The sequence below is a fragment of the Strix aluco genome, chromosome 8 (genome assembly GCF_031877795.1).
Source record: "Strix aluco isolate bStrAlu1 chromosome 8, bStrAlu1.hap1, whole genome shotgun sequence".
Lineage (NCBI taxonomy): Eukaryota > Metazoa > Chordata > Aves > Strigiformes > Strigidae > Strix > Strix aluco.
Window position 1 is genome coordinate 10,512,354 of NC_133938.1, and position 25,780 is coordinate 10,538,133.

Consider the following 25,780-nt stretch of genomic DNA (forward strand, 5'->3'; position numbering starts at 1 on the left):
GCTGCAAGCGACAATTCAGAAAGCGGAGAGGAGACGCACTGCCCCCACCCCGACGGGCACAGCCCCCCCGGCACACGGGGAGACCCTTCCCCGCTGCATTAAACGGAGGAGCCCTGCAAAGTTTGCTGGTTACTCGAGCAGATTTTTGCACCCCGAGGTTGCGGTTTGTGCCCCAGCTCCTGCGAGCTACAGGTCCGCGGGGCTGCTCCCATCCAGGTTTGGGGGGGCGCGGGGGGTTTTCCAGGGGGGTCGCTGAATTTTGGGAAGCATCATCTGCCTGCTCCCCGCCGTCCCTCGTTTCAACTCGTTGTGATTAGCGGGATAGGGAAGGTTCCAGTTGCAAACTCGGGGAAGAGGGGGGTCTTTTGCAGAGTCACCCCAAAAAAGCAAGGAGGGAGATTCCCCGTGGGCTTTGCGGAGCGGTGTCCCGGCCAGTCCGGGCACCGTACCCCGAAAAACGCCTCCGAAATACGATAACGGCAATCAAAGCGCCGAGTTTAGCCCAATCGGTTTCCCGGGCAAAAGCGGGTGGTTATTAATTAGAGGGTGCGGGGGAAAGGCAGTGCGAGGGGTCCCCTCCTTCCTGGGGAGCAAGCGGGACTTTGGCGGAGCGAGGGCTGGATTAGATTGGAATAGATTTCAATAGATTCACCTCCTCCCTCTGTTTCCCGAAACAATACTTAGTACCCCATAACCTCTGGAAAAAGTGTGTATATATATATATATATATATATACACAATAAAAATAAATACAAGAAAGTGGAACTTGAAGCCTTCTGGTGTCCTGAGCCAGACCGACCCCCTCTTTTTTTTGGTCAGAATTTGTACAAAATATCAAGCTCAAATTAAAAGGTCCTCCCCCCCCCCCCCCCCCCCCCCATTCTTTCTTGTTCCCTTAATTCCTGTCTAAACGGTTTTGCTCTGGGAGAAGAAATCTTTTCTATAGGAGGGAGAGAGGAAAAAAAAACCTTCAAGAAGAGAAGGGTATTATTGTTTTAATCCTCTTACCCGCAGTCATTTTAAAACAGGGTGTTTTGGAGCCTGAAATGGCGTCTCGTCTCCCAATCCCATCCTAAATCCTCCTGGGCTGGGAGAGAATCTAAAGGCAAGGAGCTGGCATCTATTAGCAATCTCTCTAAAGGCTTTAAACTGCTCTTTCTGCTGCGAAGGCATGGCAAAGCTGAAAAGCAAACACAACCACCGCTCCAGTTAGTGAGCTCTGCCAGATAACCAGCCCGACCGCTGGACGGGAAGGTACCTGCGAAAATCCCGCAGAGAAATTTAAAAAGAAAAGGGAATGAAAGGAAAAGCTGGTTTTCCTCTTTTTACATCCCGAAAAAAAAAGTATTTCGGGGGAGAGTATAAAAAATAATTTTTTAAAAGCAGGGGGATGCGTTAACTGGTCGTTCCTTCTCCGAAGCCCGCGGCCTCCCCTCCTCGCCCGCTGCCGCCCCCGTCCCCCCCCGCACCGGCAGAGCCGCCCGTGTGCTCCCGGCTACCGGAGCGGGGCTTCCGACGGGGCGGGCTGCGGACCCGCCGCCCCCAGCTCCTCTGGGCTCCTTCCATTATTCCCAATTTTATCTGTGTCATCGTATCCCCCCCTGCCCCGTTTTAAAGAGCACCCGAGGGGTGCAGCAGGCTAAGCCGGGACAGCGAGGGGGCCAGGAGGAGGGTGGGGGGCCGCGGCAGCTCTGTAATTAAGGCTGGGAGATTATCCCCCACTAGCACCTCCACACAGGGGCCATCGGGGGAGAGGGAAACTTCAGGGTCTGCTCCGGCGTGGTGCTAAGCAGGGGGCGGGGGGGGCTGCAGCTTCCCTCCCCTCTGCCTGACGGACCTCATCACCCCCCCGGCTCTGGGTCTAGCCCTCCTCCCTCCACCGGCATCCCATCCGCTCCCAGGGATTTAATTAGGCGTTTACACCTCGGCTTGGAGTAAATGACTGGTAAGAAGTGTTGGGGCGGGGGGGGAAGGGGGGGTGTATCAGCGGCCCCGTTTTGATTGACAGGGTGGAGGACCATTGAAAATCTTGCTGGGTAGCTCCCGGGTCGCTATGAAGCTCCTTTTAAAAATCCTTCTTCAATGCTGCCTCCCGGTAGATGGCAGCTCCGCCGGGCGCGGAGGCAGCGCGCAGGCAGCGCGGGCGGATGGAGTAGGGCGGGCCGGGGCGCAGCGCCGCGCCCGCGGGCCGCGCTCCCACGCGTGTCACCGCTCCCACGGCGGGCGGAGAGGTTGCGCCGCCGCCGCCCCAGGTAAGAAACCCCCCCACACCCCCAGGCAGCGCGGCTCCGGGTGGGCTGGGGGCGCGGGGGGGGGGAAATAAGGGGAGTTTAGAGCTTGTTTCTGAGGAGGGGTAATCCGCACCCGGCGGAGGAACCGCCGGTAGGGATGTGCGCACCGCGAAGGACGGGAAGCCTAGCCCGGGCTCCAGCGCAAGTCCCATCCCCTCCTGTTCCTCTTTTTTACTTTATTTGGAGTATACTATGCTTTCTCAAAAAAACAAACAAAAAAAAAGAAACCCCCAACTACCAGCCCGGGGCCTCGCTCACACGAAACGCAGCGTGGGGGCCCGCTCCGCTGTGGGTTTAGACAGCTGGCGGGGAAGAGCGGGGTGCAACCCGGCGGAGGGGAAGGTGGGGGATGCGCATCCACCCTTCTGTCTGCCGGGCTCCGAGGGGGAGAGCGCAACTTTCCCCTCCATTTACATAATGATGTTTTAATAAGCCGCGCAGCCCAGTGAGAACTCGCCGGGGGCAGAAACCACCCCGAGCGGGGCCGGGAGAGAGGGGGAGGCGGGCGATGGCCCCGCTTGGGGGGCGGCTCTAGGGTTGGGTTTTTTGGTTTTTTTTTTTCGGATGCGGCTGGAAGTTGAGTGCGGAAGGGACGGCATGGGAGGGCAAGACTCCGGCAGCGCTAGGAAAACTTTCTAGGGAAAATCACACCCCCACACCACTCCTTTGCCAGGTTAGGCGGCAAAACGGATGGGAACGCGCCTGCAAGGAGCTGGGGGGCCGGTCTGTGCCGCCCCCCCGCTCTCACTTTAAGAGGTATATAAATCCCGGACCTGCGCTGTCAGGCTCTCTTGATAAATTAAGGGTTTCGCAGTCGAAACCTATTTACACCTCCATTATAGGGCTAACCAAATGGGGATCAGCATGCATATTTTTACCGCAAGAGATCTCATACATCTCCGCCAGAGTCGCCCCTCGGGCCATGGGATAACAGATAGGGAAGTGGGGGGGGGGGGCGGGGGGGGACTCTGCTGCAGCCAGCACTTGAGAGGAAAAAAGTCCGTGTCCCCACTCGGCGCCGGCTGCTTGGGGCACCCGGGACCCGTCCCCCTTGCAGGGGGCAAGGAGAGGGCGAGGGTGACCTCCCCGGGAAGGGGGGTCCTGTATTGGGGACACACACTCACGCGGAATCTTCTAGCCCAAGGCAAGGCCCTCGGGGAAGGTTCTCCTCCGAGAGAGATGGGAGCTGTCTTGGCTGCCCCCTTTTTTTTTGGGGGGGGGGGGGGAAGAAGGGGCAAGGAATACCCCGCTCGGACCCCTCCGGTCCCCGCGGCCGGCGGCTTTTCCCGGCTGCTCTTTTAATTTATTTCCGGGAGGGGGGACCTCGGGCTGCTGGGAGCGGGGGGCAGGGGTCAGCGCATCCCGGTGTCCCGAGGGTCTTCTCGGCGAGCCCGACAGCAGAAAGGAGGGAAGTGGGCAACAGCCCCCGTTTCCCGGTGGGGTGCGTTCACCGAGGGATGCTCGATCCCTTTCGAAACGAAACGCGGGCAGAGCGAAGGGGCACTAAAGCCTGGAACCAGGGGAGGGCTCGGCCCAAAACTCCCGTCCCCGGGGAGGGGGAAGCGTCTGCGGGAATTCCCCCTCAACCCGCCGCTCCCGCCGGCCGGGCCCCGGCTGTGTCCCGCGCTCCCGCTCCACTTCCAGCGCCGGGGAAAAATATAAAAATCTCCCCCCTCCGCCCCATCCCGTCCCCTCCGGGCGGCCCCCTCCAGTTCCACTTGGTTAGCTCAAGTTTTCCATGTAAATGACAGTAATAAATATCTAATCATGTCCCGCAGCTATCGGCGGCTCGCCGAGCAGCCGGCATTAATGAGACATCCAGGGGAAGTGGGGGAAAGGAGAGGAAAAAAAAAAAAATAAAAAGGAAAGTTTTCACCCTCTCCCCGAAGTGGTTTCTAGACGCGAGGCCCGGCAGCTGTGACGAGGACATGGGGGGGGGGAGGGATGAGGAGCCCCCGCTTCCTCCGGAGCGATCGCACCTGTGGGTCGCGCTCGGGTTCAAACCCTTCCCCTGTAATTAACCCCCTCCCCAAAACCCCAGCCATCCCCCGCCCCCCGGGGATGGGGGGGTCCGGGCAGGCAAGCGGCGGGCCCGGCCGCACCCCCGGCCCGGGGCTGCCCTCCCGACAGCCCCGCGGAGCGGCGTGTGCCCAGCCCCGCCGTGACTCCCAAACAATTAATGGGGCTGCAAAGAGCTTTTAATGCTGATGGGGGACCGGGCGGGGGGAGGCTAAGGCTGAAATTAAACCATGAGAGTTGGATTTGTTCGCCTAACGCTAAACAAATGGACTGATTACCTTCTTTCCAAACGCATCAGTCATACTACATTAAGTAGCAGAGAGCTAATTATCCCAATTAGGAGGCTGATTTATAATTAATGGCTTGGACCAAGTGATAATTGGATGTTAATGGATAACAGTTTTGTCTGAAGTAGCCTCCCGCTTCCCCAAAGGCAGGGCTGGAGGGGTTTTTTTCTTCTCTCACCTCTGCACAGAGCACAAAGCAAATGCGGAGTGAAACCTGCTCCGTGGGGACCGTTCCCCGGCCGGGGCGGGGGCCGGCGGGTCCCGGGGACGGAGGGGGACCCAGCCTGGCCGGGGTTCAGCGAGGTGGGTTGCGGGAGTAACCTCCAGCACCCCAGCTTTTCAAGCAATCCCTGCTGCTTTTTTCCTCCTCTATCTGAGTTTCCAAGCCGTGGACAGCTGACCCGAAGCAGCCGCGTTGTCCCACGTCTCCAGTGGGTGCTGGGTTCCTCACCCACCCACAGGGCGTGAGTCGTGTCCTCGATGGGGGTGCAAAGGCTGAGCCCCAAGGGGTGCCCCAGTGCAGACGAGGCTGTCCCCCTGCCCTGCCTGTCGTAGGGAGAGCAGGATGGGGCTCACCCTGAGGAGGAGAGGTTTTACACCCTCCCTGACCCACATTCCCCACGCAGTGGGGGTCACAGAGTGAAGCTGCAGTTTCTCACTGCTCTGCGTTTCTCTTAACCACACCTCAGAACTGGCACACTGACTATGTAGCTTTTTCCTTCCGTGCTCACTTTTCACACGTGAGTAAGTCGATGCAAGTCAATCCCAGTTCCTCGTTTGCCCCAGCCGGAGAGACTCGGACCTACAACCCTTTGGCTTTCAGTTTGTGTTTCTAAGCTCAGTTTTTCCATTCTAACTTAAGAACCGTAAGGGCAGCAAGTTCCTGAAAGTGTAAGAGTGAATTCAACCCTGAGTTACCCCATGACTGATGAGAGGTTGTATTAAATTACACCAACATACTCAATGCAAAAATACATCCCAAATCGTACCGTCAGTGCTCAGCCAGTTTAGATTGGCTTTCCAGCTTTCCCTGTTAATTTAAAAAGATCTTGATGTTTACACGGGACAGTACTCGCACAAATCAGCAGGTTCCTGCGGTGATATTGCTGTCTCAGAAGACACAGTTCTGTTTCACAGAGCCGCGGCAAATGATGTTTCTCCTTAGTGCCGGGGTCGCTACCTGCATCAAAGAAAAAGAACCAGAGGCAGGGGAGCTTCCCACAGGTCAGAGAGAAGGGCAGGCTGGCCAGGCAAGTTTTGCACAATATAGTCGCAGAGGGAGTGACTGCAGTGGGTTTTGTTCCCTGTGTCATGCCTTTAGCCTTTTAAAAAAATGCTTTGCCGAGAAAGAGGAGAATCGGATGAAAAGAAGCCAAAGAGAACGGTTTATCTCCCCTCTGCCACAACCAGCTCTGCCAAAACAAAGGTGCTGTAGAGAAGGTCCAGGACCAAGCCCTTCAGATGTGGCTACCTACTGGTTTTGCGGGTGAAGCTATGGGTAAACCCTTCAGCTATAAGTAGCCCATGTTTTCTAAGACACCAGTTATTCTTTCTGTGTGTTTTCAGGGCCATCCCAAAATTCAGCTCAAGTTGGAAATGCTTCTGCTGAGGCACTGATGAATGTCAGCCAGGTCTGAACCCTTTCAAAAGGTTCAGTGCTTATTTCCACCACTCATGTCCGAACAGAAGTGTTTATAGCTACTGTGCTTCATTTGGCAAAAACATAGAAGTAGGGAAAATGCCAAAGAACACGTATTCAATAAAGCCCCAATTTTCCAATCCTATGCAGCTACTGACAAGCTAACCTACTTTGGGGCAACATCCATCAAAATATGCTTGTTGCAAAGATGGTGGAGAATTCTGAAATGCAGCTAAATATCCAGGAATTAATTCATGGTGCACTGGGGTTAGCCAAACCCTGGGTCTTTTTCTGCTAGTCTGTTCCAGTCCAAAAGCTACTGAAATTGAATTATTTTAATTTTTTTCCTTTCTGACTTCATCAGGTTTTGGATCAGGCCCTTTATGATTTCTAAAGCACGTCTGGAGCAGATACAGCTGCTGGGAAGGAGAGAGGCTCTGAGGGAGGGCTGGGAGCAGGAGAGACCAGCAGTTCTCCAAAGGGTGGCAAATGGGTATTTACAGCCAGGAGTTGTGGGTGGGCCGCAATAAAAATGTGATTTCTTCCTGGTAGCTGCTGGCACAACTGTTTTAGGACCAACTGCAGTCTCTGCATGGCTAGAGCCAACCTACATGAGAAATGCTGCTTTAAACTGTCCAGATGTTAAAACTTAAAGTATGGGGTGTGGGGGGGTGATGCTTGGGAACTCTGTTAGTATCCTCCAAAACCAGATAAACGGTTGGGCTGGAGGAGGCGAGCTGATGGGTCTTGGGGGTAGAAAATGCTCCTACCAAGGGAGCTGCAGAATCCTGATGTCTTCAGCTGTTTGACACCAACTGTACTGAGTGCTGGGGGGGGGAGCGAGCCGGCAGCAGCTCTGCATGCTCTCAGTGTGTGTTAGCCCAAGCTGGGTAAACATGCTTCTGCTGAAGGACTGCACATCTCCCCACAAAACCCAGCGGACATTTAGCTGCTCAGCCTGCTTTGCAGTGGGCAGCTCTTTAAAGCACAGATTACCTGCTGGTGCCCAAAATATATTGCTTATCTTGGCAACCGTGCTTGGTGTATGGATCCAGATGCTTACGGGAAAGGAAGCATTACATGCACCCACGGTGCTCCCCAGCCCCTGGCGTCTCTGCCTCCAGTTGTTGGCCCTGTTTTAAGGTGGCACAAGTCTTCTCTATCCCCTTGTAAAAGCCATTGAACTCGAACAGCTTTTTAAATGGTAGGTAGAAAATTCATGTTATCACTTGTACAGAAGGAAAACTCAAACTTCTGTCTTACTCTTTTAAGGTATTAAAAATGCCTCACAATTACATGGTTTGCTGGACCTGCCTTTCAGGATTTATTTCTTTTTTTTTTTGACTAAGGTAGGACTTGTCTGTCATTTTATCTTATAGTTGATATTAGTCTGAGCAGACGCAACTGACACCATGTGTTTTGTGACTGTAGTTTTGAGTGCTATAAGCATCATCTGTAGGGGTAGACCCAGGGTCCAGCTGTAGCTGCGGAAACAACCTGGATTTAGACTTTCAGCTTCTGTTTCCTTCAAAATTCATTTATTTAGATCTCTCCAAAATCAGCTTTAAGCAAAATTGCGCTTAGTGTCACAATCTTGCAGCTTTTCAGCTAACCAGCTGAAAGAGCTACCTAGCAAAGTCATTTTGTGCCAAGTGGGTCAAACTTCAACAATGCGGCACAAACCACTGCATTTCACAAAGACTCATTGCTCTCTCCTCCTCATGCATGTATCTAACTGCTCTCAGCTTAACACCCAGAATTTATGCCTCCAACTTACATTTACTTGATGAATAGTGATGGTGGATAGAGAAATTACCCTCCCTCCATGCCTCTTCCTAGTTGCTGCCCTTGGAGCCCAGCATCTTGGCTGAGGCATCCCACTGGGAACACCTGGAGCAAGCATGCATTTCCTTCTGCCAGCCCAGCTACCAGGCTGGGGGCACCTGAGAGCAGCAGGATTGGAACTGGGAATGTCTTTAACTGCCTCAGCAAATCTTTACAAAGCTTATCTGTCAGGGCTGTCTTCTGCCAGTGCTTCTTGCAGTGATTGATCTCTCTTGATAGGGCTCAGGGTTAGACTGTAAGATCAACAAAGTGGTTGTGGTGCTCAGGACAGACAGAGGTCCTGGTCACTAAATGTTGCAGGCTTAAAAACATATTTTGATACAGAACAGTAGATCCTTGTCTTGTTAACGAGACCATATCATGGGTAAAATCCTCCAGGATAATTGCTTCACCTCCCAGGGACAGTGGAGATTCCTGAACCCCCAGCAGCACCCCCAAGAAGCTGCCTTTGAGCCAGTCAGTTTGATCATGCAAGTGATCTGCAGTCAAATACGCTGCAGGCAAAACTGTTTTGGGGGCAGAGAGCAAGCAGTGAGCCCCCTCTCGTGCTGCCAGCAGCCCTGAAGAAGGGCAGAGTTTGTGAAGTCTGAACCTCTTCTATAGTCCAGTTTGGAAAATTTCCTTTATCAGCGCTAAGGCAAACAAAATGATGCTTCTCAAGCAAAGCCATTTTTGCAAAAGTGAGAGGAAGGGCTGAGCCAGACAAACCACATGGAAATACAGCTAAGCCAGAAACAGGCTTGTTTTGGAAGGGGTGAGGGGGGAAATGACTTTTTTTTTTTTTTTTTTTTGCATATAAACATTCAAGTTAAATAGTTTAAGCTGTTTGTGAATTCAGTAGTTTGATTGCACAGCAGACTCCGAGTCCTGAAGTCAGGCCCGGTCCGGAGGCAGAGATGCCATCAGGTCTGGAGACGTGGGAACAGACGGGCAGCACAGGTACGCAAGAGCCTGGCTGCAGTGGGATGCTGCTGCGTTTCACCTCCACAATCACGGAGTGTGTGGCAGCAACGCTAGCAGAACTGGACTGTAGGTACTCAAACTCCTCGGGGTCAGTCTTGGCTGCAGGGTTTGGTTTCTGTTGCACTATTAATCATAAGAAACCTAAAATGCATGATTTTTTTTTTTTCTTTGCTGTTGACCAAGCTGAAAGCAGAATGAGATCCTGGAAATAGAGCCAAAGTGATGTTCATATTAACAACTTATTTACCCTGAAAAATGTTTCTGCTTCAATATAGATTACAAGGGCTTTTATGAGGGTTGAGCGCTGCTCGGAAGGGGAGAAGGGAGGTGTCATTATACAGATTTGATCTGTAAGCACTGATTGTTATGTGTAAATTATGGCAAGCAAGAGATTTAGCACCACACTGATGTTTACTGATCCCAGTCCTTGCTCTACACTGCCAATCACTAGGTTCCAAGCCTTAAAAGTGGCTCAAAAGCAAAGATGCTGAGGGTGTCTTTATTTTATTTCAGACTTTGTCAGCCTGCCCTTTGAAGCATGCCTCTGCAAACAGAGGCACTGGAAAGTCTTTTGCCAGGAACTGTCTGATCAATCACTTGGTTCTGTTATCTGGGGCTTTAGGTGGGGAAGAAATGATGATTTCGCAAAAGCCTTAAATAAAAATCACAGCAACTGATCTGAGTTACCTCTGTCAGCCAGGGCCTGTTATCTCAGCCACTCACAACCTTGTGTCTGAGTTTGTAGAGCCCCACAATAAAACTTCCCCACCTCAACAGGATGCTCTGAGGTTTTTTTTATAAAACTCACAAACCCTCTCATATCTTATTAGGCTTCTGTTACGAATAAATGAGCATTATGAATACAGTTGCTGTGCTCTTTAGAACACCGCCCCGACAGAGGCAATTATTTGACAAGCTCTAACCAAAAACTGTGACGCTGTCACTAACTGGAAGTATTTCCAAATTTCAGCTGCTAGCAAACCTCCTGGTTTTAAGAAAAAGATCTTTTTCTTTTATACCAAGGTCAGTTATAGCAGCTGCACATGAGCTGCAAGAATTGGTGTAATCAGTTGGGTTTTGCTTTCAGTGGGTTGCGACTTGTTCAACTAGATCAGGTCTGATTAAGATCTCATTCTGCAGTAAGAAATTAACTGCATTTAAATCCAGGGATTTACACAGGTGTAAAAATATTACAGGAAGATTGGAAATGGGGAATCTTGATTTTTTTGAGAGCTGTTCTCAATTCCTTTATTTCAACTATAAGAGAAGTCCTTTGGAAGCCTGTTTTTATGGTGCATGTTCCTCTCGGACTTTGACGTTTGAATGAGAAAATATGATGTGTTGCAGTATTTCAAATTATTTATATTTCATCCACTACAAAGGTGAGATTGTTACTTTAGACATTCAGTGATCTCACGTGAGGAACAAAACTGATTTATAACATGCTGGTTATTATCTTATGTGATTTTGGACTTTTATGTATCTCAAAGATTTAGGCATATAAAAAAAAAGATTGAAGAAAACCTCTTGCAAGGATCACTTATTCAGAACCCCCCAGGTATGTAATTCATTTAGTACCAAATACATATAAAACTGATGTCTGTATACAGAGTGAGCCTATTTTCCTAGACTGTCAGATAAGCAGAGTCAGAGATTCATTATTTATCTTGCTGATTTAAAGTGTTTCTGAATAAGGACTCAAAGCATAAAATCATAAAGCAGAACAGCTCGGGGGGGGGGGGTTATATTTTGTTGTGATTTTATTTTCAATAATGTTTATTGCCAGCAGTAATAAGGGGGACGTTGTTAGCACAAACCATTTGCTGTTATTCCCCGTTAGTAATGAACAACGCGTTCTGGTGCTTTGCATAATCATGAGAAGAAATTTGTACTGCCTGGGCAAGCACTTGGGCTGGAGGACCACAACTTTTATTTTTACCTGACAGGGCTGCTCCTATTTTTTTTCGGTCACCTACAGGACCCCAAACAGTAGACAAGAGCACCGGGCTTTTCTTTCACAATTTTTTTTCCTGATGCTTTTCTCATGTTCAAGCTGTGTCTTGCATCAGGGCGCAGATTAGAGGCCGTGCCAGCTCTTCCAAACTTCAAATGCATCTCTGGCAAATGGTGTTGAAATTCACTTCTACCAATGAGTTACCAAAGTCCAGATGTAACATTTTTAGTACAGCTTATTTCCCACATAAAGAAGGCCTCATACACCCCCCACCATCACCAACCCTCCCAATTTCTGGACAGTTTTAATGAAATAATGTAACACCCCATGGTGTCCACCAGTCAAAAGCAGGATCTGGTATCCTCTTCTTGACTTCTCTAGGAAAAAAATGAGTCTTTTTAACTTATAGGTTTTATTACCCCATTTTTCATGCAGGTCAATGAACTTAGTACTTTTTTGACTTTGGGATGATTCAGTATTTGAAGGGACCAACTGACGGGAAAAGAGAAAATGCCCCAAGGTCCCTGCAAAGTATAAAATCCTACATATAGCCTCAAACTCATCTCACCCAGTGAGGTTTGCTTGAGAAGGGCAAATGTCTTGTCCTAGGCAGTTTTTTACTTCAACCTGGGAAAACTGGCCAGAATAAGCTACTGAAGAACATTCATTTGTTTTGACTCAGTTTAGACCTGGGGAGGAAAGAGAGTGTGTTACTCCGGAATAATGCACTTGAGCAAAACCACTGTCTTGGTTTAAAATTCCTTTTTTCCAGAGCAATGTTGGCACAGGGAGCTGCTGTGATGTCCTTATTCAGAACAGCTCAGCATGGGGACAAGCTCTCCAGTGCTGACACGAGCTCTGTGGCCAGCACAAGTGACATTTGAGTTTGCAGGCTGCAGGGATCAATACATTTCTCCCCTAATGAATTTTGTCAGTTCTGTGTTTTTGTTAAAGGCTTTGTGTGTGGCTGGCAGGTGAAGCCAGGTACAGACTGATGTTGTCTTCATGGAGGGAGTAAGGGAGTGCAATGAGGAGAGGAGCAAGCAGAAAATGTCCCTGATCTCAAATTCTTGGGTGCAGTTAATCCAGCTCCAGGGTGGGGTTTGTGGTTTTGTTTGTTTTTTTTTTTTCCCCTCCTGATAGGAGGGAAAATATGGATGTTTTGTTACAAGGGACATCTCAGAAAACTTCAATATCTCATTTTTAAAAGATGTTTTATTGTTCCCAGATCTGTTTCAATTCCACACATACACAAACACAAGCTGCTAGGAACGGGAGTTTTCACCTGGCAAGGAAATGTGTGATTCTCCCCTCTTCACATTTTGTCTCAGGACAGAATTATGTGCTTGGATACAAAATTAGTTACCAGTTAAATTGGGAAACTTAAAGCCTTTTATAAAAGTTGAGAAGCCAAAGCTGATAATGTTGAAGCCCAGGGCCAAATTTCCCCTATATGCTACACTGTTAAGTGGTGTACAATAAATTACACCACTCTTGTGTGATATGACTTTATGGGAACCTGAGGTTTTCGAGGCCAGTGTTGGGAAGGGGTGGATGTAAGCCATGTTGCAGCTGGAGCAATGCAGCTGTGCTCCAGGATGACAGGGTTCCCATTTGCAGTGGGTAACTGTGCAAATTGTTTTGAGTCAAATTGAACAGCAGCAGCTGAATAAAGAGTGGTCTGCTCACTGCATTAGTCTGGGATGGGCAGAGACCTACGTCACCTGGCCTCTAAGTAATGCAGAGGATGGTCCCCTCTGTGAGGCTGGATCCTGGCAGGACCAGCCCCTGCAGCCTGAGGGGTTTGCCAGCTTGGGAAGAAAAATGGGCACAGCACCCGTGCAACTTCCATGGTGAAGACTGAAGCGAGAGATAAAAGTCATAGGAGAGTTTTTGGGACTGAGGTAGTAATGTCAGGATTTCAAAGGCAAAAGGAGCAGGAACCCCAGCAGGGTTCGGCACAGGGCATGGCATGGAGACCTCACAGCCCAGTGCTGTGAAATGTGGGTAGCTGGGAGGGAGCAAGTCTTTTGATGCTAGAGATGGGAGAGTCACCGATGTGGCCCTGAGGGGCCATGCAGAAGGAAACCACAGCCCAGGCACTGCACAGAGGCTTCCATCCCCCTGTGCTGAGCAAACGCTGCAGGATCGCCCACAGGCTCTGACGGGGGCAAATGCAGGTTAGCTTCACCCTATAGAGAGATTTCTTCTCACCTATTGTTTTCCTGCATCATTCCTCAGCTCCAATCTCCTTTCTGCACTGCTCCCAACTGTTTAATGATCTCTGATGCACAAAATCAGGGTGAGGTCTCCCCTTTCTTTCAGGATGGACCCTATGTTACTCTCCCAGCTGTATCGACAACTGCTCAAGCCTGTACCCTTCCACAAAGCAGGAGCTCAAACTTTGCTCTCATCTTCCTCCCGGCTGCGGCTGTTCCTGAGGCCCTCCAGCCACCCAGAGACATAAAAGATGCATTTGCAGATTTTGAAAATTAAAACCATCTATACAGCCAGTGGGAAGGGATCAGCTTATTTGGTTGCTTAATGAAATATAAAGATTATTTTAACCAGTGTAAGCACTATTCGACAGCTTGTGAAACACAGCAGTGGCTTGATGAATGGCTTTCTCCATTAAAAAAAAATTGCTGCATGATGTCTTTTAAATATTTAATTTATTGGGGTTGAAGTGTGCTCAGAGCTGACAGTTAAACAGGAGCTGTTTGTGGTCTCAGTTAACTTTGCTTATTAGGCTGAACAGTCTCGCTCAGTAAATTCCCTCATTTTTTATACTGAATCCGGGATGATGCATTTGCTGCAAAGTGAGTAGGAAGTTCTCTCTGCCATCTGCACCACAGCACACCAGACAGGTATCACTAAAACTGCAACGGGTGGTGACTCCTGTCCTGAGTCCATCATTATTAAGTCCCCTGCCTTTTACTTTATTTTTTATTTGATGCACTTTCTTCTAGGCCACCCAGAAGAGTTTGTTCAGGCACACATATACACACAAAAGCATCTTTTAACAATCAAATAAACTGAAATCTTCCTGGAGCAAGTGTTCCAGTGGAAACACTGGGGTCCAGACACAACATCATTGGCAGTGTCCTCAGAAGACTCTATAGTATGGGAAAATTCCTCCCCCCCCCCCCCCTTTTCATTTTTTCCTTAATGTGCCAGCTTGGTACACAACCAACGTCCTGCAAGAGGGATTAGAAAAACAGGCGTTTCTGTGAGTTGGGAGTCAAAGACATTTGGCCTCCCACGTATCTCTTGGCAAGGCTGAGCCCCGGTGTGGATTCTCCAGCATCTATTATGGACAGAGGTCTGGCAGCAGCCCAGGGCAGTTAATAGGTTCTGTGTCCTCAAATGGTTTACACGAAACACGCAGGAGCTTAATAGGCTTTGAGACCTCCACCGTGCTGGCCAAAGCTGGTGGAACCTGCCAGCTGGTTCACAAGTTAGGGGGTGGGAAGGGAGAAGGCAAAATGAAGTTGCAAACCTCTGTTTCACTGCCTGCATTGGCCAGAAAAGCCAGTCCTGCTTTTGGACTGCGAAAGTGAAGCAACGAATGACTCTCTGGCGGGCTGCAGCGGTCTCACTGATGATGGGGACCAGCTGAGCACTGCTGCCTGCGGAGCCAGCCTGGTGCACATGCTGGGTGCTGCTCTGCCACAGGCTGGGGCGGGATGATGCTCTTCGGAAACGAACCAAGGATGGGGTGAGGCTGCGCCACAGATGCCGTCAGAACCGTCCAGGGTAGTGTCTGGGTCAGGGACCTGCAGGTCTTTCCCAGGTGGTGGGAGATGTCGTCTGTAGTCACATCAGTGGCACATGTCACTGGAATGTGCTCCTGTCTCTTAGCACGTGCCAGCAGCAGCAAAGCTGTGCAGTCCAGCAAAGCAACATCCCTGCTGCAATTTCGCTGTGAACCCATAGTGGGGAAAATACAAATGCTGAAAATCTGTTGGCATGTGAAGTCCCTCACCTTGATCAGAGAACCAGCAAACAATTTGGGCATTGCTTAGGTCTTCCTTAAGCTCAATTAGAGCAGAGCTATGGCATTCTTGTGTTTAGGTCAGCATCTGAACCAAAAATATCCATTTTAACAGTGGTTCAGTCTAGAATAGTGTTGGCTTTCTCTCCTGTTAGAATGAATAAAACCAACCTAGTAGATGGAGGTTATTATTTTGTTTTGGGTTTATCTTTGCTTTATAAAACCTAGGGTAAATTTTGAAATGAAACATTTGAAGATGAATTCAAAAGTAATTGCCTGGGTACCATAAAACAAAGCAGATCTGATTTTCCCCTGCTTTCCAGAACTAGCTGCAAAATATGTCTCAGGCACCATTATATGCATTTTTCAATAAATCATCTATTCATATAAAAATTGTCTGTCTGTACTTTGAAGTAGGAGGTAGGCTGGGTTTTTTTTCTTATGCTCTTATGTAGGATGTGATAGGAAAGGATGTGACCAGTACCATTCTCTGTGGGCCGTAAGGATGTGGCTAGCATTATGCAGAGCAAGGTGGCATGTGGGTCCTTTCTAACTTGAGATATTCTATGATTCTATGTAGGTGCTGGATAGCCATTGATCTTTTTTGAGTCTAAAACTAAAGAATTGTGGAGTGAATCCAGAGTGGGTGAACAGGGAGACACAAAGCAGATGAAGGTGGCATCAGGGTGTGTATCAGATCTTCACGGTGTAACCACACCTGGATGTCTCCCTCCATCAGCACTCTTGTCACTGAAATGATGTGGTGGCAGAGCAGAATGGACTTGGAGAATCAGGAATGAGGCTGAATACTAGATTTCTAAGTTACTGGTTTATAATTACTGCAGCCTCTTTGGGAAGGCAATCCCAAAGGCAGCACTCACACTCATGACAAAACCCTTCCATCAAAAAAAAAACCATCCCAGAGCAACAAGAACCTTCCCTGAGCATTCAGAGTGCTTGAAAAAACTCCAGCTTCATGGCTTCCCTCCTCCGCTCCTGGGTACCACGATGGAGGGATGCTTGCAAGGGTGAAGCCACAAGATGCCTCAGGTCATTGCCAGACAATGTAGTACAAAATTCAGCTGTTTTCCTAGGAACTACAGCTTGGTCTCTGGATGCTAAACAAGGTCACTCCATGTTTATTCTTCCTACATCAAGGTGGTTTGGGAGAAAATGGGAATTCAGAGAAGGAGGGGTAGTGAGACCAACTCATTTCCATTCTCTCACTTCAACGAGAGTCTGTCCTCTATGGTATAAATCCTCTACAGGCAAAAATTAAGGTCTTTCCTCAGTACAGAAAAAACAGCAAATAATTGTTCATCCAAATTTTTGCTGTTCAGTGCATCAGGTTTCTCCTAAAATTATGGGAGTTGAACCACCTCCCTCCAGTGATCAAACCGTTTTCTGAGAGGTTGCCTAGAAAACCTGCTTTCCTTAAGTTAGTCCATCTGGACCTTTTTCTCTGAATGTTCATTCATTGCACTGACTTGCCAGATGATGACTTGCTGATGTAAACAGTGCTTTAAAAATTTTCTTTTGTGGCAAATGTTTCATGACTTCCTTTCTGATGTCTTACAAACTACAGAAACAGCATCCTGGAGGCCCTCGGTCATTTATAATAGGGATGAATGAAGCATCGCTCAGCTTTTGTGATCAATATTAGCTCAGTTTTACAGATGATCTGTAAGGAAAAACAGCTTGAAGTTTCATGCAGAGCCCATAGTAGAAAAAAAAGCCATTAGTTTTTTAAAATAATTTCCTTGCTATTGAGCTATGAAATGTCAGTATTTATTGCAAACCTTAATTCCCTCTTTAGCCATAATATTTTTGGTCCTATTACACTACAGATTTATTTTCTTTTACTCCACATGCTTTTTTTTTTTTTTTCTGTATCATTTGTGCTTTGTTAAGAATAACCTTAAGAAAAATTAGCGGAAACAAATTATTCATGAGTGGGTTCAGATAAGAAAGATTATTTGACATTATAGCAATGCGATTACAGAACAACCCACTGTAGGCAATGATAGGGACAAAATCCCAGCTAGTCCTGGGATAGAGCTATGTCGGTTCATTAAAAGTCACAATAATATGATAAATTTTATTATGGTATGTAAAAAAAATCCTTTTCCATCTTTTGTTCAGCATATCATGAGTGAGATATAATCAGATGCTGGTCTCTAAGCTTGGAAGCCAGACTGGTGTTGCTGGTGCTTTAAGCGTACAGGAGGTATTTTGATTCCCGTCCCAGAACTTGTTGGAGTAGCAAGGTTGGAAGTGAGCCTTGCATGCAGCAGTTTAAGTTTGAGCTCATCATTTCCAAAGCTCTGCTGAGACACCAGAACGCTGGAATAGCACATTTCTAAGCTTCTCTCTCCTCTGGCTGCTGTTTTTCAGGTTTATGTCACCATGCAGCATTATGGAGTGAACGGGTACTCCCTCCATGCCATGAATTCACTGAGCGCCATGTACAACCTCCACCAGCAGGCAGCTCAGCAAGCCCAGCATGCCCCTGACTACAGACCCTCGGTGCATGCCCTCACCCTGGCAGAGAGACTGGCTGGTAAGAACAACTCATGGCTTTTGCTGTTCCCTGGGAAAAAAAAAAAAAACAAACTTGTTTCTTGCACTGAGTGAAACTCTTCTTCGGGAGCTGGAGTGTGACATAGCCAACTGGCATGATGTGCTCCTGAATACTGGCCATGTGGCCAAGCTCTGCAGGAGACATGTGCCCTCCAGTGTTTGCTGCCAGTGAACCACTGCACCTTGCTGCAGACTGGCCTCCGATGGCTGGGGAGCCCAGGGGTGAGAAGGGAAGCAGCCCTACTATATGGGATTGAAAAAGGAGAATTAAAAAGACACTGAAATATGTTTTAACAAGTGAACAAAAAATAGCAGAAAATTTTACTTTCCTTTTAGTAACTAACAGCATAATGAATATGAGCACACAGTGAATTGGATTCCCCCACCGAGCGGCCCAGGACTTGCATCCTCTAACAGCCATTTCCTGCCACTCCATGTCACAGCTTGTTCTTCCATGTTGTCCCTTCTTGCAACTATTTTCCATTTCTTGTCCTACCAAATACTCTTTCTCTTTGGAAAACAATCTTCATTTTGATCTCCTTTGTGTCTCACCTTGACCTATTTCTTCCTGGGGATCCTAGACCTTGGCTTGGGTGATGTTTTCTTGCAGGTCTTGCTGGTTCCCTCTGCTGCTTTTGTATTTTGCCCTCCATAAAAGAGCTGTTTTAGACTCAAAGAAAGTCCCATGTGACTTTACCCAGAGAGTGTTATTTACACAGCACTGTTGATGGTGGGACAGTGGGACAGGAGCCGCTGGTCCAAAGCATCTGATCTGTTTCAATGTGTTCAGCCATGAGTGTAATAGCACTACATCAGTACTGTCATCAGATGGAAATGCAAAGTCGAGATAGTATTTTATGATTTGGTAGGGGGAAATCTTCAAAAATAATTGATGGAGACCTGAGAATATTTGGTATGGTAGAACAAATATATCTGGTCTACATTTCAGCCTACCACAAAACACCCAGATCTGGGTGAAATCATCAAAGTCTACTGAAATGCAAATGGTCAACAGCTGCAACATCACCATTTTGGTCAGGGCTTGGATGCAGTGTGGTAGAGCAGACCTGACAACCAGTATACTGAAGCTAAAGCAAAAAGTTACTGTAGATGTGGTTCTAGAGACCTTCCAGAATGGAAAAATTTTCCCTGACTGTCTGAAAGTTACACATCTGCTTTAAGATAGCTTTATAGTTGTCTGATATTAAAGGAAAAAAAAATATAGTGTGACTTCTTCCAGCCTAGAGTAGGTGGAAAAAATTCTCTACCCAGACAACTTTAGTGGGATAAATTTAAGAGACATGGGCTTAAGCCAAAATAAGGATGCAGAAGTTTCAGGATGGTCCTCCTAGGTGGTGTCCACAAAGGCATGGTGGTAAAGGTCTCAGATCGTTTGGATCAGTGAACCACAGCTGACTCTCAAACCTTCATGCCAGCAATGTTCCCTTATCCAGCTGCTGATAGTGACCTGTTCCTCAGACCACTCATTGTGGCCTGTGGGATCTCTGGGGAGCCATAGGGCAGAGCTGTGAGTCACTGTCCTCATTGAAAAAGAACCAGAGTAGGATCAAGGAGACCTGGACTCTAATCCTGGCTCTATTGCTGGGCTGCAGAGTGATGTCAGGTGGGCACTTTCTTTGTCTTGGTCATCCATCCCCTTCTTCCCTCACTCTTTCAGCATGTAGGTGATCAGACAGGTGCAGATGGTCCTGAACTCTGCAATGTGCCTTGTGGGCCTTGGGTCTCAAGGTGCCCCATTCCTAGATGCGAGAATCTCTTGAAAGATTTTTGTGATTACCTGTATCTTTTACAGTAGAGCATGGAGGACTTAATGTCTTTGACCCTAACTAGGGTAAAAGTAGAGGGAGATAAAAAAAAAAAAAGGAATGAAAAACTTATTCTTCTATTCTTGACTGGGAGATTCAATTGGTTTTCTGACCTCTTATCTTTAAAATTAATAACCCACCTGGAAGACTTTCCAAATTAAATCCCACGGTCCCCTTGTCTGCTTATCATTGGTGGGGTAGGCATTATACCTATGAGTTGGTTCCTTTGCAGTTGCTTCACATTCTGTTACTTCTGAATATCTTTCAGTGCAGGTTATAGATCTCATTTGCCTTCCAGGGACAGCCAGAATAAAGCAGCACAAAAGCAAATGACCTTAAGTCAGAAAACAGAGGTTTCTGATTGTAACTGCAAAGCCTCACCTGCAATTTATATTCTCCTTCTTGCACAAAGCCTGAAAACATAGTTAAAACATTAAAATAATTGCTGGTTGGCTCTCGTTGGAGTGGCCAAACTTAATGCATGAGCTGCTGCCTCGGGGAGCTGGTAGGTCTAACCTCTACTCTACAAATTCAGAAGTATTCCAGCCTGCAGGTAGGGTGTTTAACCAGTGTCCTTTCTCCAGATTTCTTGTACTTGAAACACAAATGTTAGCTTTGTAAAATGTTTTGGGATACCTTCAATTTCTTGTACTGGTACATCCCTTCTCCTTGCCTGGCTGCACTGTGAGCTGTGTCTGAATGCATCAAGGACGATCTCTTTGCCTCCAAAGCGGCATCCTTTACCATTGTTTTAACTCCCCGAGGAGCTCTGATACCTCAAACACAAAAGCCTCTTGTATGCAACCAACACTATATTGCATTTGGCCAAAGACCTTTAGCCTGATCACGTCTTTTCCAGGTTGCCAAAACCATGCGGCTTTGGCAATCGCCCAGAAAGGCGCTGAAAATGCTGACCTAGAATGAAACAGCTGGAAGTTTGGAAGAGGAATGTTTGAGCAGTGCAAAGCTGATTTGCTACGCTCGTTAGCCAACGTATTTGGAACCTGGCTATGTGGTTCTGGGGCTGGCCTGACAGCAGGTTTTGTTTTGTTGTTTAGATTCATGCCACAATGCTCGTGACAAAAGCACAAATAAACAGCAGCAAGAGCCTTCATCTGGCTCCGGGTGCTGATAGTACCGACTTTTCTCTGTGAGATTGTTTTCTAGTGTGTTCATTCCTCCCTTCTACTGGAAGTCACATTCTTAACTGAATTAAAAATGATACCAGACACTGCTCTTTCTGCATTTCCTCTTTGAGAGCAAACCTCTCGCCAGAATATTTCATTCCAACGCTGTAGCACAGCATGTCCCAACTTGCATAATAAAGGGTATGTTTTTTCATTGTAAAGTAACTTATTTTCATTGATTTAAGATCTTTCTGCTCCCACTAACTGTTGTGCAATAATAACGCCTCTGGTAAAATAATAAGCCCTTTACTCTTGGCCTCAGATTTTCCCCAGTCTGAATTTCTTCTCTGCCTTCAATTTTGCAAGCACAGTTTGCAAAATCAGACCTTGTGCATAGCTCCTCTACTGAGAAGAGCTCAGCACATGAGCTCTGGGCTTGTAATCAGTGGGGCTGGACTTGGTCCTGGCTGGTGTTTCCACCCCACATGCTGGAGAGTGTCCACGCTCAGTACAGCACGTGCTTTCAAGCTAAACACACATAAGCACACGAGGTTAAGTGCTTTCCTGAACTGGAGCCCAGAACAGCTCTCCAGTATCATGCCTTGAAGACTACAGTGAGCTACATATGAGATGCTAAAGAAGAGCCAGCTCAGCCTGGTTTCTGAGAAGATGCATGTCTTCTCATGCAGCTGCAGCCAACAAAATGGGCTAGAGGCAGCTGTGTTTGAGGTGCATAGACTCTTCCATCCAATCAGTGCAGCGCATCATGGAAGCTTTAAAGCCTACCAAAGCTCTGCCCTTGGCTTCAAGGACAACATGACACATAATGTTGGGCCCCTCTCCTGATTACAACAGTGAATCTTCCCACCTTGTTTTTAATCATGTTTCTTAATGAAAGAGGCTTATGCCACAGGGGGGTTTGGGCATCTGCGTGTCCTGCCCCACTGATATTGGAGCAGACTGCCTTATTTCAAACAAATTTAGCACTGGAGTCTCAACAGTTCCCACAGCTGTCAGAGAAAGGGGTTCCCTCTCCAGAACAGGCTTTCTAGTCAGAGGTTTTATCTCCTTGGACACTTCAGTTAACCACCAAAATGCTTTTGTGGTGTTTTCTTAGATCTAGAGCTGTGAAAAAAATGTTTTGTATGTTCATCTGGTGTTAGCAAGTGCTTTATTCAACTGTCAGCATACAAATTCCAATAATTAAATTGGCCACTTTTCTTGTCTTCCAACGGCTGTACATTTCAAGACATTATTTTGGAGGCACGTTATGGATCCCAGCACCGCAAACAAAGGCGAAGTCGCACGGCCTTCACTGCCCAACAGCTGGAGGCGCTGGAGAAGACCTTCCAGAAGACTCACTACCCAGATGTGGTGATGAGAGAGCGGCTGGCTATGTGCACAAACCTACCTGAAGCCAGAGTCCAGGTACTGATATTCTGTGGGTTTGTGGGTGGGGATGTTTAAAAGAATATAGTGGGGTTCCCAGAAGGTTGACAGCTCCCTTGACCTTTCAAGATTCTTCCAGTGTAACCAAAGATTTTGGGTCAGTAAAGTTGTCAAAGGCAGGGGTGGGGGAATAAAATCATCTGAAGTCACACATCTGCTAAAGAAATTCTTAATCCACACACACATTTTTTAAATTTAAGATTGTCTGAAGTCTACACTGGTTTTCATTTGTTCTTTCACATTTCTTTGGGGGAAATTTTAGAAACATCAACAGAAGTCTACTTATTTATTTATTTGCAAGGCTTTTCTGGCTTTCTTAGAAGAGCAGAAACCCAAGTAATTCCAGCTGCTCTTTTCCACCAGTGTCAATATTTGTAACATCTCAGTCCAAGGTTTGGTTTTGGGTTTTTTTTTTAGTTTCAACTAGCGCAGCATGCTTCATAACCTGCTGATAGGGAGGTTCTTGCATTACTGGGATTTAAAAGACTAAATAGCAAGTTCTTCAGTGTGAAGTGGATAAGTAGTAGAAAAAAATAGTTGTTTTATATAAATGTCAAGATATTTTGATCTTCAAAATTTTTGTTTCCTCATGTGACTAATCAAACACTAACTAGATTTGCAAATAATTTTTTTCCAATCCACGTCTACGGATTTAGGTTTAAAAAATATGGATTCTCTCATCCTTCCCTAAATTCAGTTCCCATATAACAGCTTATGCCTGTAATGACTTATTTTGATTGTTGCAACCATATTTTTGATACACTTATAACCAAGTTGTTTCAGAAACAGAGCACAGTAAGCCAATAAGCCAATAATAAACCAATGTAATGTCATCAGACTCAGCTATAAGACATTCTGGTTGGACACAACTGCCTAACCAATTAGAAAAAAAACACAAAAGCAAACCAAAAAACACCACCAGTGGAGTGGCTTAAAGAATCAACATAAAGGCTAGATATTTTTTAAAATATAATTGTTGTGCTATTTACAGAAGCACTGAAAACAGGTTGAGCTCTAAGATCCAATAAAGTGGAATGACATTTGGGCACAGTGGGCTTGCAGTACCTCATTACTTGGGGTTCCCCTGAAAATCCCAGGCTGAATGATGCTGAATTTGGCACTGAGCAGGATTCTCACCAGTTTTCCCCCTTGCTGTTTGTGGCATTGAAGGTTTGGTTCAAGAACCGAAGAGCCAAATTCCGAAAGAAGCAGCGTAGCCTGCAGAAGGAGCAGCTGCAGAAGCAGAAGGACTGCGAAGGGAGCCACAGTGAGGGAAAGACAGAGCCGTCCATGCTGGAGACCCAGGCCACCACCCTGGACACCGAGAAGTCACAGAGCCTCCCAAGTGAGGTAGGCGCAGACCTCAACCTAACCCTGTCGGAGCAGTCGGCCAGCGAGTCAGCACCCGAGGATCAGACTGACAGAGAAGAGGAGTTTAAGAGCACCTTGGATGAGGCTAAAGTGGACAAGAGCCCTGGTGTGGACAGCAAGGCTTTGAACTGCAAGAGAGCAAGCCCAAAAGCAGGTGAGGAGCAGCATCTTGATGGGGGTTGGTGTCAGGACCTGGCATTTCCAAGGGAGATGCTGGTGGTTGGGTATAGTTCCTTATTCACTATGGCATGGGTGCTTACAGCTAGGCTGCACAGACCTGTCTTCTTGTCCCCAGCACTAAATGGGACTCACAGAGGGCCTGATGTCTATTGTAGCAGGAGCACAGAAAGAGGAAAGACCTGCTGAGGTTAGAGCTTGGGGAGAACAGTGCCCAGCAGCATCAGGAAAGCCATAGAAAAGAGGTCAGCCCCATTTCTATGCTGTAAGATGCTAAGTATGGAACAAGCATGTGTTTAGCTCTCCTGAGCTAACACAACCCCTCTTGTTTGCCCTCCTGATGCAAGAGAGAAGCCCATGCTGCAGTCTGAACCCTACTGGGGTGCAGATCAACACCTGCATCCAGCCTGTAGAAATAACTCCATCCCCTCTGTCTCCTGCTACAGAGTCCCCTATCAGCGCAACTGTGACACCTTCATCCAGCAGTGGCCTGGCTCAGACTCACTCCTACTCCTCCTCGCCCCTGAGCCTCTTCCGCCTGCAGGAGCAATTCCGCCAGCACATGGCAGCCACCAACAACTTGGTCCATTATTCCTCCTTCGAAATGGGGACACCATCTGCCATGCCCTACTTGGGCATGAACGTCAACATGGCGCCACTGAGCTCTCTGCACTGTCAGTCGTATTACCAGTCGCTCTCCCATGCTCAGCAGGTCTGGTCCTCACCCATCCTGCAGGCCTCCAGCTCCCTTCCAAGCCTAAACAGTAAAACAACGAGTATTGAGAACCTAAGGCTCCGGGCAAAGCAGCATGCGGCGTCCCTTGGGCTTGACACCCTACCCAACTGACTGCCAGATGAGCTACCACTGCCCATAAGAAGATGCAGCAGAGGTTGGCACTAGGCATGTCACTCCTTGAACCTCACCCACCCTCATCTATTCCTGGAGTAAGGTGCTCCCTTTCTGGGAAAACTTTGCATTTATTAACATCTTATTAGCACCACAATTGCATCAGACATTGCTACTGGCCTGGTCTTCGCTAAATATTTGAGGAGGAAGGGGGAGAGGATATATATTTAGACATATGAACTGTCCTCTGGACTGTCATCAGTTAAGCCTGTAACATTCAGGAGAAGCCCCCTTTCCTCATCCCCGCGATAATGTGCCACCTGTGTTATATACACCTTTTTTTGTTGCTGTTGCATTCTTTGGGAAAAGAAAGAGTCCTGCTTTGTCTTGTATATAGTTTATAATGTTGACAGCACCCATCACCTGTGTGTTACTGTCAGTGTTACAGAACTGTGACCTCTTTTGATTTTATTCCCCCTTACTTCTCAATTTTAGTAGCTAGTATCAAAGTTACAAATCAGCCATCCTCCCGACCTCAGCTCGTAGCTAGTTGCTCTTCTTGGGTCAGCATCCTAAAGGTGTTTATGATGAAGAGAAACGATTGTGCACTTCACTGCTTCACTTCTCCCTTCTCTGCTAAAGCTAATTTTCTAACAGCTGGGAAATGATATGAAGATGAATTTCCTGTTTAAGCACTTCCTATAGGGCAAGCATTTTTTGTTTACTTTTTTATAGCACTTGTTCAAAGACAGAGGATAAAGTATTAGCCAAATGCTGCTGGCTGAGGAGGAAAATGAAAGACACATTCACAGGATTATTTGTAATCTAGATTGTTTCCTCTTTGATCTTCAGTGAAGTGTAAACTCCTCTATTTACAAATTATGAAGTTTTCTTTTTGGAGAACATTTTGGTCTAACTTTGACAATAGAGAATAAAAAAAAACTTTGTATGAACTCCTGGTGTGTTCATACACCATGAATTATATGGTTCTTTGACAAAAACTTGATTAATGCAAGCTGTGTCTAGAAAAAAGCTCTGATCACCAGATTCTACCCTCAAGCCCTGCAGCTTCAGAAACTGGTTAGCAAGTGAAAATGTAACAAGTGAAAAATGCTGAAATGCTGGAGGCAAAGCAGGTGATAAGCAAGGGCTTTATATTCTCTTTGTATTTGCTGGAGCTGAGGGCTAATAGATGAAATTGCCAAAAATGTAGGGTTTACAAGTAACCAAAATTCACCAGCTTCAAAATTATTTCAGTGAAGTTTCAGCCTCATTTCATTGGAATGACCCATCATTCAACCAAGGGTGGTTTTCCTTGTTGAGAAGCAATGTTTCTGCCAGCTCAAATAATGTTTTGGGTTTTTTTTTCTAAACCAAATAAATCCTTTGAACTCACTGTTGTTATCCCAAG

General features: G+C 47.1%; 1 protein-coding gene across 1 annotated transcript; it reads left to right on the plus strand.

Moving 5' to 3' along the window:
- Positions 1 to 2,082: 2,082 nt before the first annotated feature.
- Positions 2,083 to 24,369, plus strand: DMBX1 (diencephalon/mesencephalon homeobox 1). The gene is given in 6 exon segments (XM_074833214.1): positions 2,083 to 2,184; positions 2,187 to 2,252; positions 17,387 to 17,552; positions 21,775 to 21,953; positions 23,145 to 23,499; positions 23,969 to 24,369. Coding segments are annotated over 6 exon segments (1,269 nt in total).
- The last annotated feature ends 1,411 nt before the right edge of the window (positions 24,370 to 25,780 follow it).